General features: G+C 38.2%; 1 protein-coding gene, 1 long non-coding RNA gene and 1 pseudogene across 19 annotated transcripts; all 3 read left to right on the top strand.

Annotated features, from left to right (window-relative positions):
• Positions 1-325: 325 nt before the first annotated feature.
• On the top strand, positions 326-2309 carry LOC144065730 (uncharacterized). Its single transcript, XR_013297283.1, has 5 exons — positions 326-450; positions 755-802; positions 1472-1539; positions 1862-1917; positions 2280-2309. It is a non-coding gene; the product is annotated as an uncharacterized LOC144065730 (long non-coding RNA).
• Positions 2310-2359: 50 nt separating this feature from the next.
• LOC144065728 (uncharacterized) lies at positions 2360-14952 on the top strand. 18 transcript variants are annotated; one of them, XM_077588771.1, is made up of 19 exons: positions 2360-2761; positions 3120-3606; positions 3941-3996; positions 5196-5252; positions 6000-6055; positions 6837-6894; positions 7250-7305; positions 7667-7701; positions 7863-7892; positions 10226-11435; positions 11507-12344; positions 12417-12493; positions 12587-12704; positions 12962-13042; positions 13123-13187; positions 13260-13353; positions 13429-13475; positions 13553-13641; positions 13845-14952. In XM_077588771.1, exons 3-10 carry the CDS (start codon positions 3989-3991, stop codon positions 10271-10273), a joined length of 348 nt encoding a protein of 115 aa, XP_077444897.1. In that variant the 5' UTR covers positions 2360-2761; positions 3120-3606; positions 3941-3988; the 3' UTR covers positions 10274-11435; positions 11507-12344; positions 12417-12493; positions 12587-12704; positions 12962-13042; positions 13123-13187; positions 13260-13353; positions 13429-13475; positions 13553-13641; positions 13845-14952. The 18 variants fall into 18 exon arrangements, with proteins under 18 accessions (XP_077444897.1, XP_077444891.1, XP_077444890.1 ...); XM_077588765.1 differs by lacking the exons at positions 2360-2761; positions 3120-3606; positions 3941-3996; ... (2 more) ...; positions 6837-6894; positions 7250-7305 and adding exons at positions 7963-9048; positions 9117-10155 and having other exon boundaries at positions 7341-7892; positions 11507-11602; positions 11828-11875; ... (1 more) ...; positions 12280-12344; positions 13127-13187; XM_077588764.1 differs by lacking the exons at positions 2360-2761; positions 3120-3606; positions 3941-3996; ... (2 more) ...; positions 6837-6894; positions 7250-7305 and adding exons at positions 7963-9048; positions 9117-10155 and having other exon boundaries at positions 7341-7892; positions 11507-11622; positions 11828-11875; ... (1 more) ...; positions 12280-12344; positions 13127-13187.
• On the top strand, positions 14468-16017 carry LOC144066136 (protocadherin-1-like; annotated as a pseudogene).
• Positions 16018-18010: the final 1993 nt, after the last annotated feature.

Here is an 18010-nt window from a genome sequence, read left to right as displayed (position 1 = left end):
AAGAAAAATATAAATATAGGAAAAAGAGGCAATCAGTTTGACACGTATAGTATTTCTTATGAATGAAATCTAAGTTGTAATAAATGCAACTTTTTCTTAGTTGTAGTTGGTTAGTTGCAACTTGCCATAACATTTCTGCGCATGCGTGGCATGTCGTGTAATGTAAAAATTCTCCAAGAAACGCGACGTTGTGTGTCGGTTTTGTGTCACATGTTGATGACGTCTCCGTGACGTACGAGGTGTGTTCCCACCCCGGAAGTCACGTGACCTCATTCGCCCGCCCCTTTCCGGAAATCACATGTTTTGGCGTCAAATTTGAATAGTATTTAAATGCTTTGGCGTACCGTTGCAGGTAGTTGAAGTTTCGAGCTCTCCTCCTTCGATCTGCATCGACCAACTGGTCTTTGGCAACTCACTCGCTGATGGCACCATTTTGACACTCCTGTCGAGGTATGTTTGAATGTTTTGTTGCTTTTTCTGAACTTGTATTCGTCTCCTCAAGCTACTGCAAAGTTAAGAATGGTGGGCGCGTCCCTACTACACTTTCAATGTGTTTGCCAATGTAATTTTAGTCACTTAACTCGCTCGTCGCACTAGTTTAAGTCTGTAAAAAGATGTTCGCCTAACTTTTTTTAGTTTTAAGATGTTTAGCGTGTTTTTAGTGGAGGAATGCATAGTTTGAGGGTTGAATCGAATGGATCGTTGCTGCAAAATGTAACTGATTTGTGTGAAATGGTCGTATGTCGTTATTCAGGTATGACCAGTTTCCCCCTTTGGATCTTGGTGATAAAGGAACTCTCCAGTTAAGTATTATTGTAGGATATTTCTTCTTGATTTTTAGTGTTTGTAATTGTAAGTGTCGTCAAATTCTTCAATCCAGCCATAGATTGTAGAGCAAAAGGGAAAAAAATTGCCCAACCAGCTTTGCACTAATAGAATAATGTTACTTTTAAACCGTTCGAAATTGTTGGAAGTGCAATTGACGTTGAGTGCTGACATTGGCCCAAAGTTTAGCGTTAAGCATTTCAAAGGTCTTGAGTCGCTTCCAAAGAAGAATTGCAAGTTTCTAGGGTACCCTTTGCCATTTTCCAGATCTAAACCCCATGAAAAAATCTTTGGAAAGTCCGTCTTGCTCATGACAGTGTATTGTCATAATGATCCAAAATAGCAAAATTAGCCAAACTTGGGATCCACATCCATAAATACTCTACTCAATAAAAATAGTTTCTCTCTATTGAAATACTTTACGTAATCTACTCAGTTAAAATAGTTTTTCTCCATATGATAAAGAAAATAAAAAAACATTGGACGTCTTCACTGCACGAAGTATAAGTGTACAATGTGTTAGATCTTGTACTAGTTGATCAAATGTGCTAGTGTGAAAGTGTTGGTTTCCATAGTAAATCCTGTTGTGAGTGTTGCAATAGAAAATGGAGGTCATTCACCCAATCTTTGTGTTCCTCTTAACCAGTTGGAACCTGTCTGATCTGGATCACCTTCAGGACTTTGACAAGTGACTAAGTATCATGTTTTTTGAAGGTAATGTAGCCTAATTTCTAGTGTAACCTAGTTGTGAAATCTCAAATCTGTCATTGGCAATGAGGAAGAATCCAATCTCTTTTTTTAGAGAGCTGTCAACCCAAAAAGCTCATTTCTCTAATTTTTGAATAGATGGTGTTTAATCTAAAAAATAGCCAGCTCACCCGGTCACTAGCAATGGTCAGTTTAATTTAAGAACAGTGGAAATAATTAGGTCATTTTGATTTAGGTCCAAAACAATCATCTTTGATTGCTGTTGCTATGTTTGTATGTGCGAAGGTACTTGTTCAGAAATCACCCTAAAATTTTTTTCTTCTTTTAGGCATGGCCTGTTTGCTGAAGATGACACTTTCTTCCACCCAGAATCTACATGAACAAGTTACGTTTCATAGCTTTCTCAAGATGACATATTTTATCAGTAGTTAGTCATTAAATATTGGCCTGATCCATATTTCCTCATTCTAATGTGGAAGTCTCCAATCTTCCTTAGAGAGCTATTCAACAAAAAGGCTCCTTTTCCAAATTGGAATAGATGATTATTCATTTGGTTTGACTGGGAGAGGGCTAGCCAGCTCTCCCAGTTGCTCAAAATAGCCAAATGTATAGAAGAGAAGTGCAGAGAGAAAAATATGATGACTTGAAACTTTAAAAAGTAGCTGTAGTTTATTTGTTTGTATGTGACAAGGGACATGGTCAGAAATGGAAGTAAAGCACCCCAATGTTTATTTGTCTTGATGTAGGCCTGACGTGATTGGTGCAGATGACACTGAGGACGTCTACACTGATCCTCTTGGTGCAAGTTAAGTAGAATTTTTTTCATGTAGAATTATTGTTAGTGTTTGCAGTGTTCTTAAACATAGGTTTCATCCATATTTATTGCTTCCCATGAGGAAGAATTCAAATCTTTGTAGCACTTTTAAACAAAAATGCCCCTTTCCCAAATTGGAAAGGATAATTTTTAATGTTAACTTCGGTTTTCCTGGGAGAGGGCTAGCCAGCTCACCCAGTCGTGTATAGTGGGCCAATAAGTTTAAGTAAAGTGGGTAATGGGTTTGTTGATTTGTGTTATTAGGGTCTAAAGAAATATTGTTATTGTGTTTTAAAATTGAGATGATCCACTCCGATCTTGTTTTTTCCTCTAGGTAAGACCTGTCTGCTGCTCATCACCTTCTGGACCTAGACTTACTCTAACAAGTTACTAAGTGTAAATATTTTCATGAAGGTAATGTAGATTTTTAATTGTGTATTCTTCTTGTGAAATATCAAAAATGGTCCTTTTGTAATGAGCACTAATCAATTTATATATTCTTAATTTAGAGAGCTGTCAACCCAAAAGGCTCCTTTCCCAAATTTGAATTGATAATGTCACATTACAAAATTGGTATTACTGGGAGAGGGCTAGCCAGCTCTCCCGGTTGCTCAAAATAGCCAAATGTATTGATGAGAAGTGCAAAGAGAAATATTGGATGACTAGAAACTTTAAAAAGTAGCTGTAATTGTAGTTTATTTATTTGTATGTGACAAGGAACTTGGTCTGAAATGGAAGTAAAGCACCCCAATGTTTATTTGTCTTGATGTAGGCCTGACCTAATTGGTGCAGATGACACTGAGGACGTCTACTTGGATCCTCTTGGAGCAAGTTAAGTAGAATTCTTTCATCATGTAGACTGATTGTGTTAGTATTTGCGGTGTTATTAAACATAGGCTTCATCCATATTTTTTGCTTCCCATGAGGAAGAATTCAAATATTTGTAGTGCTTTCAACCCAAAATGGCCCTTTCCCAAATTGTAAAGGATAATTTTCAATGTTAACTTCGGTTTTACTGGGAGAGGGCTAGCCAGCTCACCCAGTCGTGTATAGTGGGCCAATAAGTTTAATTAAAGTGGGTAATGGGTTTGTTGATTTGTGTTATTAGGGTCTAAAGAAATCTTGTGATCCTGTTTTTAAATCGAGATGATCCACTCCCATCTTGTTTTTTCCCTCTAGGTAAGACCTGTCTGCTGCACATCACCTCCTGGACCTAGACTTACTCTAACAAGTTACTAAGTGTAAATATGTTCATGAAGGTAATGTTGCTTTTCAATTGGGTATTCTTCTTGTGAAATATCAAAAATGGTCCCTTTGTAATGAGGACTAATCAATTTATATATTCTTAATTTAGAGAGCTGTCAACCCAAAAGGCTCCTTTCCCAAATTTGAAGTGATAATGTCGCATTACAAAATTAGTGTTACTGGGTGAGGGCTAGCCAGCTCACCCGGTCACTAACAATGGTCAATTTAATTTAAGAACAGTGCAAATTGCTTTAGGTGCCCAAAAATAATCATTGATGATTGTTGCTATGTTCGTATGTGACAAGGAACTGGTTCAGAAATCACCCTAATATTGTTTTCTTCTCTTAGGCATGGCCTGTTAGCTGGAGATGACACTTTCTTCCACCCAGATTCTACATGAACAAGTTACGTTTCATAGTTTTCTCAAGCTGACATATTTTAGCAGTAGTTAGTCATCAAATATTGGACGGATCCATATTTACTCTAATGTGGAAGACTCCAATGTTCCTTAGAGAGCTATCCAACAAAAAGGCTCCATTTCCAAATTGGAATTGATGATTATTCATTTGGTTTGACTGGGAGAGGGCTAGCCAGCTCTCCCAGTTGCTAAAAAGAGCCAAATGTCTTGATGAGAAGTGCAAAGAAAAATATTGGATGACTTGAAACTTTAAAAAGTAGCTGTGATTGTAGTTTATTTATTTGTATGTGACAATGGACTTGGTCAGAAATAAAGTAAAGCACCCCAATGTTTATTTGTCTTGATGTAGGCCTGACCTAATTGGTGCAGATGACACTGAGGACGTCTACTTGGATCCTCTTGGAGCAAGTTAAGTAGAATTCTTTCATCATGTAGAATGATTGTGTTAGTATTTGCGGACTTATTAAACATAGGCTTCATCCCAATTTATTGCTTCCCATGAGGAAGAATTCCAATCTTTGTAGTGCTTTCAAACAAAAATGCCCCTTTCCCAAATTGGAAAGGATAATTTTTAATGTTAACCTCGGTTTTACTGGGAGAGGGCTAGCCAGCTCACCCAGTCGTGTATAGTGGCCCAATAAGTTTAAGTAAAGTGGGTAATGGGTTTGTTGATTAGTGTTCTTAGGGTCTAAAGAAATATTGTTATCGTGTTTTTAAATCGAGATGATCCACTCCCATCTTGTTTTTTTGTTTGTATGTTTTTTCCTCTAGGTAAGACCTGTCTGCTGCTCATCACCTTCTGGACCTAGACTTACTCTAACAAGTTACTAAGTGTAAATATTTTCATGAACGTAATGTTGATTTTTAATTGGGTATTCTTATAGTGAAATATCCAAAAAGGTCCTTTTGTAATGAGGACTAATCAATTTATATATTCTTAATTTAGAGAGCTGTCAACCCAAAAGGCTCCATTCCCAAATTTGAAGTGATAATGTCACGTTACAAAATTGGTGTTACTGGGTGAGGGCTAGCCAGCTCACCCGGTCACTAACAATGGTCAATTTAATTGAAGAACAGTGCAAATTGCTTTAGGTCCCAAAAAATAATAATTGATTATTGTTGCTATGTTTGTATGTGACAAAGGACTTGTTCAGAAATCACCCTAATCTTGTTTTCTTCTCTTAGGCATGGCATGTTTGTTGGAGATGAGACTTTTTTCCACCCAGATTCTACTTCAACAAGTTAAGTATAATAGTTTCATAAAGCTGATCAATTTAGATAGTAGTTGGTGTGTCAGTAAATATTGGAATGATCCATATTTACTAATTTGAATGTGAAAGACCAATCTTCTTGAGATAATTCTTCAACAAAAAGGCACTTTTTCCAAATTCCAATTGATAATTCTAAAATTGATTAGACTGGGTGAGGGCTAGCCAGCTCACCCGGTCAATTTAATTTAAGAACAGTGCAAATTGCTTTAGGTCCCAAAAAATAATCATAGATTATTGTTGCTATGTTTGTATGTGACAAGGGACTTGTTCCGAATTCACCCTAATCTTGTTTTCTGTTTTCTTCACTTGGCCTGTTTGCTGGAGATGACACTTTTTTTCCACCCAGATTCTACTTCAACAAGTTAAGTATAATAGTTTCATCAAGCTGATCAATGTAGTCAGTAGTTGGTGTGTCATTAAATATTGGAATGATCCATATCTACTCATTATAACGTGGAAGACCTCAATCTTCTGGAGATAATTGTTCAACAAAAAGGCACCTTTTCCAAATTGCAATTGATCAATCAAAAATTGATTTGACTGGGTGAGGGCTAGCCAGCTTGCCCGGTCACTAACAATGGACAATTTTAAATAATGTATAGTGCCAAATGATTGGGGTCCAAAAAAAATCAAAAATGGGATTCTAATGTGTTTGTATGTGACCTTTTTGCAAATGGAGGTCATTCCCCCTAATTTTGTTCTCTATTCTTCATTGAAGGACTGACCAGTTTGCTGCAGATGCCACTTTATTCCACCCAGCTTCAACTTTAACAAGTTAAGTCTAATTGTTTCTTATTGCTGATTGATTAAATGATGTTCCAAGTGTCATTAAACATAGCAAAGAATCCCAAATTCTTAAATGTAATGAGGAAGAATCCAAATTATCTTGGAGAGCTCTAAAACCCAAAGGCTCATGGAAAAAAAATGAAGAAATTGAATGTTTAATCCGAAAATCGGATTAACTGGGCTGAGGGCTAGCCAGCTCGCCCGGTCGTGTCTAGTGGGCCAAGAAGTTTAAGTAAAGTGGGTAATGGGTTGTTTGATTTGTGTTATTAGGGTCTAAAGAAATATTGTTATACTTGTTTTAAATGGAGATGATCCACTCCCATCTTGTTGTTTTGTTTGTATGTTTTTTCCCTCTAGGTAAGACCTGTCTGCTGCACATCACCTTCTGGACCTAGACTTATTCTAACAAGTGACTAAGTGTAAATATTTTCATGAAGGTAATGTAGATTTTTAATTGGGTATTCTTATTGTGAAAAATCAAAAATGGTCCTTTTGTAATGAGGACTAATCAATTAATATATTCTTAATTTAGAGAGCTGTCAACCCAAAAGGCTCCTTTCCCAAATTGGAAGTGATAATGTCACATTACAAAATTGGTGTTACTGGGTGAGGGCTAGCCAGCTCACCCGGTCACTAACTGGTCAATTTAATAGAAGAACAGTGCAAATTGCTTTAGGTCCCAAAAAATAATCATTGACTATTGTTGCTATGTTTGTATGTGACAAGGGACTTGTTCAGAAATCACCCTAATCTTGTTTTCTTCTCTTAGGCATGGCATGTTTGTTGGAGATGAGACTTATTTTCCACCCAGATTCTACTTCAACAAGTTAAGTATAATAGTTTCATAAAGCTGATCAATTTAGATGGTAGTTGGTGTGTCAGTAAATATTGGAATGATCCATATTTACTCATTTGAATGTGAAAGACCAATCATCTTGAGATAATTCTTCAACCAAAAGGCACCTTTTCCAAATTGCAATTGATAATTCTAAAATCGATTTGACTGGGTGAGGGCTAGCCAGCTCACCCGGTCACTAACAATGGACAATTTTAATGAATGAATAGTGCAAAATGATTCGGGTGTCCAAAAAATCTAAAATGGGATTCTAATTTGTTTGTATGTGACCTGTTTGCAAATGGAGGTTATTTCCCCCTAATTTTGTTCTCTATTGTTCATTTAAGGACGAACCAGTTTGCTGCAGATGCCACTTTATTCCACTCAGCTTCAACTTTAACAAGTTAAGTCTAAGAGTTTCTTATTGCTGACTGATTTAAAAGATGTTCCAAGTGTCATTAAACATAGCAAAGAATCCCAATTTCTCAAATCTAATGAGGAAGAATCCAAATGATCTTGGAGAGCTCTAAAACCCAAAGGCTCATTTGAAAACAAAAAGAAATTGAATGTTTAATCGGAAAATTGGATTAACCGGGCTGAGGGCTAGCCAGCTCGCCCGGTCGTGTATTCTGGCCCAACAATGGCCACGTAAATAGAAGAAAATACAACCAGAAATCCACCATTTTTTGCTGTGTGAAAGGACCATGTAGATACCTTAATGTAGTTCTTTTTGTTTTCACCTATGTATGAGCTTTTTGTTGTAGATGCCACCTTTGTTCCATCTGGTGGACCAAGACTGGTAGGTGGTATTTCATTCTATCTTTCCTGGATTTCAAGGGCAGAACTTTCACTGGGCTTTGTCTATCATGTGCACCACAACATTGCTGAAGTGATTTATTGTGCAAGAACTTCCTTAATGAAATATGTGGATGTCTAACCTTGTTTGATTTCATTTATGAGACAGATCCTGATCTTCAACCGGATTTGAATGTAAGTGTCTGGAATTTAGTTCATGTAAAAAGATGTATGTTTTGATACTTGTCTTTTTATTATTTGATAGTTTTGGATCTTCAACTGGAGATGTTTGGAAGTGTCTGGCCAGGTCTGACAAAGACTACTTGGATGCTCTTGGAGCAAGTTAAGTCGAATACTTTCATCATGCTGAAAGATTGTTATTAAACCTAGGTTTCATCCAAAAATCAGTTGTGCTGTCAAATATGAATTGTCATTTCCCAAATTGGAAATGTCATTTAAATTTTGGTATTACTGGGAGAGGGCTAGCCAGCTCACCCAGTCGCGTAAAGTGGGCCAATAAGTTGATTGAAGTAATTTGGGTAATGTGTTAGATTTGCATTATTGGGGTCTAAAGAAATATTGTGATTGTTATTTTTAAATAGATATCATCCACTCCCCAAATAAAAAATGTGATGTATTTAGTTGTATGTGACCTGTTTGCAAATGGAGGTCATGCCCCCTAATTTTGTTCTCTTTTCTTCATAGAAGGACTGATCAGTTTGCTGCAGATGACACTTTTTTTTCAACCCAGATTCAACTTTAACATGTTAAGTATAGTACTTATTGTTATTACTGATTAAATGATGTTCCGAGTGTGTCATTAAACATAGCAAACAATCCTAATTGGGTAAATGTATTGAGGAAGACTCCAAATATTCTTCCAGAGCTCTAAAACTAAAAGGCTCATTTCAAGAAATAATTATTGATGTTCCAATTGGATTAACTGGGTTGAGGTCTAGCCAGCTTGCCCAGTCGTGTATTGTGGTCTAAAAATGGCCATGTTAATCGAAAATGCCCCAAATTGGTGGTTTTTTAGTTGCATGTGTGAAAGGACCTGTAGCCAAATCGAGATGATTAACCATAGATTTTGTTTATTGTTTTCACCTATGTATGAGTGTTTTGTTACAGATGATACTTTGTTCCATCTGGTGGACCAAGACAGGTTGTATGGTTTTCATTATATCTCTTATGGATTTCAAGGGCGGGACTTTCACTGGGCTTTGTCTATCATCTGCACCACATCTTTGTTGAAGTTATTTATTGTCGAAGAACTTTGTTAATGGTATGTGGATGTTTAACCATGTTTGATTTCATTTTTTAGTCAGATCCTGATCTTCAACTGGATATGAATGTAGGTGTGTGGAATTTTGTTGATGTTTAATGATGTTTGTTTTTATATTAGTATTTATTTTTTGATAGTTTTGGATCCCCGACTGGAGATGACTGGAAGTGTCTGGCAAGGTCTGAGGATGTCTACTTGGATGCTTTTGGAGCAAGTTAAGTGGAAGACTTTCATCATGCTGAAAGATTGTGTTAGTAGTTGCAGTGTTATTCTCAATGTCCTGGAGATAATTGTTCAACAAAAAGGCACCTTTTCCAAATTGCAATTGATAATTCTAAAATTGATTTGACTGGGTGAGGGCTAGCCAGCTCGCCCGGTCACTAACAATGGACTATTTTAAATAATGAAGAGTGCCAAATGATTCGGGTCCACAAAAAATCAAAAATGGGATTCAAATGTGTTTGTATGTGACCTTTTTGCAAATGGAGGTTATTCCCCCTAATTTTGTTCTCTATTCTTAATTTAAGGACTGACCAGTTTGCTGAAGATGCCACTTTATTCCACCCAGATTCAACTTGAACAAGTTAAGTTCAAGAGTTTCTTCTTGCTGACTGATTAAATGATGTTTCAAGTGTCATTAAACATAGCAAATAATCCAAAATTCTCAAATCTAATGAGGATGAATCCAAATTATCTTGGAGAGCTCTAAAACCCAAAGGCTCATTTGAAAACAAAAAGAAATTGAATGTTTAATCGGAAAATTGGATTAACCGGGCTGAGGGCTAGCCAGCTCGCCCGGTCGTGTATTTTGGCCCAACAATGGCCATGTTAATAGAAGAAAATCCAACCCAAAACACCCATTTTTGCTATGTGTGAAAGGACTTGTTGGCAAATGTAGATGCCATAATGTAGTTCTTTTTGTTTTCACCTATGTATGAGCTTTTTGTTATAGATGATACCTTTGTTCCATCTGGTGGACCAAGACAGGTTGTATGGTTTATATTATATCTTTAATGGATTTCAAGGGCAGAACTTTCACTGGGCTTTTTCTATCACGTGCACCACAACTTTGCTGAAGTGATTTATTGTGCAAGAACTTCCTTAATGTCATGTGGATGTGTAATCCTGTTTGATTTCATTGATTGGACAGATCCTGATCTTCAACGGGATTTGAATGTAAGTGTCTGGAATTGAGTTCATGTCAAATGATGTATGTTTTGATACTTGTCTTTTGATTATTTGATAGTTTTGGATCCCCAACTGGAGATGTTTGGAAGTGTCTGGCCAGGTCTGACCATGACTACTTGGATGCTCTTGGAGCAAGTTAAGTAGAATAGTTTCATCATGCAGAAAGATTGTTATAAAAGCTAGGTTTCATCCAAATTTCTGTAGTGCTGTCAAAGATGAAATCTCATTTCCCAAATTGGAAATGTCATCCAAAATTTGGTATTATTTGTAGTTTATTGAAGTCAATTGGGTATAGTGTTTTTTGTTGTAATTTAGTCATTTAACCTAGTGGTGACATTTCAGAATTGTCCTTCTTTTTGTAATGAGGAAGAATGTAATCATTATTTTGAGAGCTGTCAATCCAAAAGGCTCATTTCCCAAATTTAAACTACAAATTGTTTAATCCCAAATTTGTGTTACCGGATGAGGGCTAGCCAGCTCGCCCGGTCACTAACAATGGACAATTGAATGAATGAATAGTGTCAAATGATTTAGGTCCAAAAAAATCAGAAATGCTATTTGTATGTGAACTGTTTGCAAATGGAGGTCATGCCCCCTAATGTTGTTATCTTTTCTTCATTGAAGGACTGTTTGCTGCAGATGTCACTTTATTCAACCCAGATTCAACTTTAACATGTTAAGTATGATAGTTATTTGTATTCCTGACTGATTTAAATGATGTTCCAAGTGTGTCACTAAACATAGCAAACAATCATAATTCGTCCAATCTATTGAGGAAGACTCAAAATATTCTTCCAGAGCTCTAAAACCAAAAGGCTCCTTTCCAAAAATTATTAATGTTAATGTTCTAATTGGATTAACTGGGCTGAGGGCTAGCCAGCTCGCCCAGTCTATTTTGGTCAAAAAAGGGCCAACTTAATAGAAAATAGCCAAATTTGGTGGTTGTTTTGTTGTATGTGTGAAAGGACCTGTGGGCAAATGTAGATACCATAAAGTAGTTGTTTGATTTTTTTGACCTATGTATGAGCTTTTTGTTATAGATGACACCTTTTGTTCCATCTGGTGGACCAAGACAGGTTGTATGGCTTTTATGATATCTTTAATGGATTTCAAAGGCTGAACTCTTCACTGGGCTTTTTCTATCACGTGCACCACAACATTGCTGAACTTATTTATTGTGCAAGAACTTCCTTAATGAAATATGTGGATGTCTAACCCTGTTTGATTTCATTTCTTAGACAGATCCTGATCTTCAACTGGATTAGAATGTAAGTGTCTGGAATGTAGTTCATGTGTAATGATATTTGATTTAATATGAGTCTTAACTTGTTTTTATTAGGTTTGGATCTGTGACTGGAGATGATTGGAAGAGTCTGGCCTCGTCCGTTTGGTCTTTGAGTTCCGCGAATGGATAAGTTTATTTCCTTCTGCATTTGTGAGATGAAATTCCAAAAAGTAATTTAAATGTAGCTAATGTTAGTTATCGTATTGGCAGAAATTGATATCCAAGTGAAGACGATCCTAAATCTCTGGCTAGGTCTGCCGCTTGTACGTTGAGTGCTGCCAATTGTGAAATCTTGACAAATATTTCATTAAGTGCCAAGGAGTAGTTAGCTAATGTTAGGTGCTTGTCTAACCATGTTTATTATATTTTTCACAGTAGTGGATTTCCAACTGGAGATGATCCCAAGTGTCTGGCCATTGAGAGGTGACATTGCCCAAGTGTGGTTAATGTATTAATTTAAAAAGAAAATAGTGAATCTAGACTTTGAATTTTGCTAATGTTAATTATTTAATTGGCCAGTACTTGTTATCCAAGTTCAGATGATCCTAAATCTCTGGCTAGATCTATTGCTTGGACATTGGGTGCTGGCCCTTGTTTATATATTTGATATAGGAAATAGTATCTAAGGAAGATGATGTTTGCTCATTTTTGTGCGTGTTTGATTATATTGAATTGACAGAAATGGATCTCCAAGTGCAGATGATCCAAAATCTCTGGCTAGATCTATTGCTTGGATTTTGAGTGCTGTCAATGGTGTGTTGGAGGTTTCTAATCCCATTGGGGGCCTAAAATGTCATGTTTAACCATGTCTGATTTATTTATGATAGATCTTGATTAGTGTCTGGCCAGGTCAACTGATTGGACATGGGTGGCTGCCATGGCTAATAGATGTGTAAGTAAAGTCCCAACTCATTTAGAGAGTGATGACTTTTGATAACGTTATGTTGAATTCTAATTCTTGCAGTATGGACACAAGTTGATTGCCTTTGGAAGAAGGATTTTCATGGATTAGTCCGTGCCTATTGGGGTCCTGATTGACAGGTATTTATCAAACGGATGTAATAATGACAGGTTGGGTAGTTGGAAACTTCCGGGTGGCTATTACAATGTGTAATGTCTTTGTTTTGTTTGTAGGTGGTTTGTTGTGTACATTCTGGCAGGATGTGACCATCTTCACCCGAAGTGTCAACATCTGGCGACAGGCTTGGACTGACTGACATTGGACGATGCTGTGGGACTGATGACTTTGGAGGTGGCAAGTTTATTTGTTTAGCTTGTGGTGTATTTGTGTAGATTTTAGTCAGTAAGAAAAAAAAGTGTTGTTTGTAGAAATGCAAAATTTGCTAATGTTTAGTTTTGGTCCACATGAGATTTGGCAAAAGAGTCTGGATTATTGTAGTATTAGAAGAGTGCATAGGTAATGTTAAAAGTAATGTAAAGGTCTGGTTTGAAGATTTAGTAGTTATTGTTTTTTAATCTTTTTTTGTTATGTTTTTTTTTTTTTAACAGTGTCAAGGTGATTGGAAGGCCATCTGGAGAACAATGAGTGGAGGATGGTTGACAGTGCATGAAGATTGTAGTTTTTGCTGGGTAAGGAGTTTAGAAAAGTCTGATGGTAAATGTTATAATACTTTTGTATGAGTAATTTATTTGTGATCTATTTTTCAAAGGTAGCCAATGGATGAGCCTGTCAAGATGGTGGTTGTGTAGAAGGCAAAGATGGTGTCAAATGAAGGTGAAGTTTTAGTTTGGATTGGACTGATTTTCAATCGGGTGGATAATTGTCTAATTTTTAATGTGTTGCTAGGTTGTTTGTTACCCCTGGAGGAAGGAGTTGGTGAAGAGTGAGGGTGTGTCATGGCACGATGATTGGTGGGGAAAGAGAGAGGCCCCAAGTCCAGGTACAGTTTCATTCTAATGTTAACATTTTGGCATTTAATGGAAAGGATTGAACGTCATTGACTGTGTGTTTGCAGCCGGGATGGGTGTAGGAGCCCAAAAGGACTGGATGCAAGTGCTAATGGTTAGTAGATAATGTAAAGTCGTGTGGATAATATTTTTGTTAGTGGCCAAATACTAAAAGAAGTGTCATTTTTGTAGGTAAAGCAATGCAGTGTCCAGAGTGGAGCCTCTCGGGGAAAAGCCGGTCTCGTCATGATTCTCGTCGGACTCTCCACCCGGACTTCAAAGTATGTGAAGTTGTTTGAATAGTTCAAATGCTAAAAATGTACACCAAGATTTCTTGGCAGTAGAAAACCTAGTGCATCTAACATATTCATTGATTGAAGACTTTGGTCTAGTTTGCCTCTGGAAGGAAAGATGAAATGTTACATGGCTGTGTTCTCTATTTTTGTTTGAAGGGACAATGTATTAAAATCATGTGTTTTCACAGGTGCCATCTTTGCGGTGCTCCCGGAGGAGGAGGACATCGCTGGACCCTTTCTCCTTGGTCTACCTGGCTGGAAGTGGAACGATGACGCGATAGCGCCGAAGGACGTCGTGGGAGTAGACACTCTGCCCCTCGGATTCCCCCACGGAGACGGACTACAATTCCCACCCCACGGAGACGGACTACTACAATTCCCACCCCACGGAGACGGACTACTACAATTCCCACCCCACGGAGACGGACTACTACAATTCCCACCCCACGGAGACGGACTACTACAATTCCCACACCACGGAGACGGACTACTACAATTCCCACCCCACGGAGACGGACTACTACAATTCCCACCCCACGGAGACGGACTACTACAATTCCCACCCCACGGAGACGGACTACTTTGTCATGTAATGTAGGAAGGTATGTGTTAAGTTAGAACTGTTTTTTGGCCAAGTCCAGAATGTTCGCTAAACTAGCATGGTAGTTTAGGGGTTTGATAAGGGGGTTCATTTGAGAAGCATTGTGTACTAGCTGTATTGAGTTTTTATATATTAAAATGTAAATTAATGGTAATCTAAAATAATGGTAATATGTAATGATAGATTCAATGCCAAAGTGGTTTATCAAAGATGTGTCATGTGCAAGACGTCAGTTTGTCAGGGGGTGTGAGGGCCCCACACTCCTATCAAATTGAAAGAATGCATGTGCCTGTCGATGGTGGCCGCTTTGGTTCCTAATGGGGCTAATATAAATAGTATTGATAACTAAGTAAGCATTTCTTAAATAATTAATAGACTCAATAGGATTAGAGTTTAAAAAAAAAGAAATCCTAGATAGATTATAAAAGTAGGTGTTTGATTTTGGTTATGTAGTATACTGTAAAATGTTAGTATAAATTCAATATAGAAAGTACACAGGGGTTAATTTGTAGGATAAGAATAGATAGTTGTTTTTAATGGTTTTGAAGGGACATGTTTTAGCTTTGCATCTTGTATTTGGCCAAAAGTAGTCTTTTATGTTAGGTTAATGAAGTGTTAGATCATCCATGTGAAAAACCATTGTTCACTATTTCAATGTCTGGGTTGTATATTTGGAATAAAGAACTGACAAATGAAACTTTCAGTGGTTTGTAATCAATCGAAATAATTTGTACTGTAATCTAAATTATTGTAGGGATGTTTTAAAAAAAAAAATTCTAATTTAGAAAACCTCTAATCTAAGGTTCAATGTAATTTTTATCAAATGCCAACTAAAATTGTAAGACTTAAAATCAAAATTCAAAGAGTTGATTCGTAATTAGAGGTAAAAGAGAAGTTTGAAACTAGTTGATGTATGGAAGGATAACAGTATTTGACTGTTGTGCAAGTAGAAGCTTGAATGTAGCAGTTAAAAGGGTTTTTACATGAGGGAGCACTAATCTTTAGACAAATGCAAAATCTAATGATGTTTGGTAATAATTGATTCTAAAATAGGTCACTTTCAATGTGGAAACAAAGGACTTGTACGCACCCAAATCGCCAACAAAAAATGCCAAAGGCAAACGAGGCAGAAAGGGAAAACCTACAAAATCTCCCAAACCACTCGGAAGACGAGGAAGTCGGCCTTCAAAAAAGCCTGAAGTTCAACCTCGATGAAGTCAACGATAGCCCGAGGATACATCTGCCCCTGACATACTCGCCGGAAAGCCCCGACACAGGCCGACACTACCGCTCCAACTGGCCGTTGCCCTCCATTCAGCTGCAGGCCCAGTCTCCCTCTGGTACACAAAAACATCAGGTGGTCCAAGACCTTCCAGCTACCATCACCTTTTGTAGGCACTGGAGGAGATGACCACTCCACTGGCTCAGACCAGTACTCTGATTACAGCTACACGACCAGTCAACCCAAGTACAACAAACAGCACCCCCATCGGCGAGTGATCTTCTCCACCGCCAACCCCGTGCAGGACCTGCAGGATAACTCTCAGCACAGTTACTATGACAGCGGTCCGGAAGAATCCGAGACCCCCAGCAGCAAGTCGTCATCTGGCCCTCGCACGGGACCCTTGACCCTGTCCGAAGAGCACTACGAGCGGACCACTCCAGATGGGAGCATCGGAGAGAGCGAGCACCCTGAAAACGACCTTCGCTCGCTGCCCGATGTGACGAATAAAGCTAAACTGTACTCTGGTACAGTTTAGCTTTATTCGTAGTAAAGCAAGACACCTTTTTGGGGGAGTATTTCAAGACTGCATAGGGCAGAATTTGATTTGAAATAGCTTGGTGTTAGTTATTATGTTTTCTCAGTCACCTAAAAAAGCAATGGTGGTTTTGTAAAGAAATAGCTATGATGATGTACATGTCTAAATTGGTGGTTTTTAGCAGTAATGTTTTGATTGTTGTTATTTCAAGTGAATTGTTGACTGTCTATGATGATATTTTTCAATAGGTATCAAAGTCTTGGGTATTTCATGTGGTCTAGTTTAAAGATTGGGTAGTAAATAAAGTCCTAGTAGTTTTGTGTTGGTTCTTCCCCCCTTAAGGTTGTATGCCTAGTCTCAGGCTAAGAACCTCTTTAGGTAATGGATGCATTGAAGTGTTTTAAAGTAATGTCATTTGAAAAAGAAAGAGACTAATGATACAATTTATTTAAAGCTCCCAATAGTTTAGGGCCATAGTTAATATTCTAGATAAGACTGGTTGGAATGGAGTAAATGTACTAGATAATAGTATCATCGACTTCCTCACTGACAGACCACAATATGTGAGACTCCAGGACTGTACGTCCGATGTGGTAGCTTGCAGCATGGGGGCCCCACAAGGCGCAGTGCTCTCTCCACTCCTCTTCTCCCTCTACACATCGGACTTTAAACATAATACAGACACCTGCCACCTCCAGAAGTTCCCTGACGACACCGCTATCGTTGGACGAGTGACGGACGGGAACGACCTGGAGTACAGGGGAGTCATCACAGCCTTTGTTGACTGGTGTAGGCAAAACCACCTCTACATCCATACCAGTAAGACCAAGGAAATGGTCATCGATTTTGGGAGGAATCCTCAACAGACCACTCAGGTGAACATCCAGGGTACGACATTGAAATCGTGGAGAATTTGAAGTACCTGGGTGTTCACCTCAACCAACAAACTAGATTGGTCCACAAACACAGATGCCCTGTACAAAAGGGGCCAGAGCCGCCTCTACCTACTGTGGAGTCTACGGTCCTTTGGAGTGTGCAGGACGATGCTGAGAACGTTCTACGACACTGTGGTGGCATCTACAGTGTTTTTATGCAGTGCTTTGTTGGGGATGCGGGAGCACGGAGAGGGACAGGAACAGGCTGAATAAGCTGGACCAGGATGATGTCCCCATCATGGACAGCACCTCCCACCCCCTGCATGAGTCTATGGAGTCCCTCCCCCAATAGACTGCGGCACCCTCAATGCAGGAAGGAGCGCTTCCGCAGATCCTTCCTACAATCAGCCGTCAGTCTCTTTAACAAAACAAATGCCTGAGTGTTGAGACCTACCGTATGCATGCATGTATGTATAATATATGTGCTTCTGTATATATGCATGTGTATGTGTGTACATGTGTTATGGTCCACTTATGTGTCGATGTATTTTCAGCAACACGCTTATGTATATTTATGTATTTATGTATGTATTGACCTACTTCTTACCTATCTATTTATTAAAATGTATTTTGCTGTGTCTGTATTCTCACCCTCTTGCTACTGTCACAACGACATTTCCCGAATACGGGATGAATAAAGTTATCCAATCCCCAATAATTGGACTGCTTTTTTAGTGTATGTATTCCCTTACATAGTGGGGTAGTTATGCCTGTGAGGTGGTAGAGTAGGAAGTGTTTTTTTCCTACAGACAGAATATAGAGTCATGTTCCAAGCTTTTGGTGTACTAACTGGCAAGTTATCTTAAAACCCACTATAGTTGGAGGGGATGCTAAAAGTTGAGCTTTTGTTTTTGGGTGGTGCAAGATAAATAAGTCATTGAGAAGCCCCAGCTAGTTGTGTGTGGGTGCTGCTTATTGGTGGGTAGTCCCATTATTGGATAGGAAATTGAGGGGCTCAAAGTAATTGTGAAGTAGTGTGTAACAAGTGCAGCAAGTAGAGAAAAAATAGTCTTTTGCAAAAACGTTCCATGGTGCTGAATCCTTTCATTAGTTTTGCC

This window comes from Stigmatopora argus, chromosome 20 (genome assembly GCF_051989625.1).
Source record: "Stigmatopora argus isolate UIUO_Sarg chromosome 20, RoL_Sarg_1.0, whole genome shotgun sequence".
Classification (NCBI taxonomy): domain Eukaryota; kingdom Metazoa; phylum Chordata; class Actinopteri; order Syngnathiformes; family Syngnathidae; genus Stigmatopora; species Stigmatopora argus.
Note: the sequence above shows the minus strand (reverse complement) of the source record. Positions and strands in the feature narration are given on the sequence as shown.

Excerpts from the sequence above, each read along its gene's own strand:
- LOC144065728 (XM_077588763.1), top strand. The coding sequence starts at position 13,020 with ATGAAGATTGTAGTTTTTGCTGG. Across the intron at positions 13,354-13,428 it reads GAGAGAGGCCCCAAGTCCAG|CCGGGATGGGTGTAGGAGCC; the intron begins GTACAGTTTCAT and ends GTGTGTTTGCAG. Across the intron at positions 13,642-13,844 it reads CTCTCCACCCGGACTTCAAA|GTGCCATCTTTGCGGTGCTC; the intron begins GTATGTGAAGTT and ends GTGTTTTCACAG.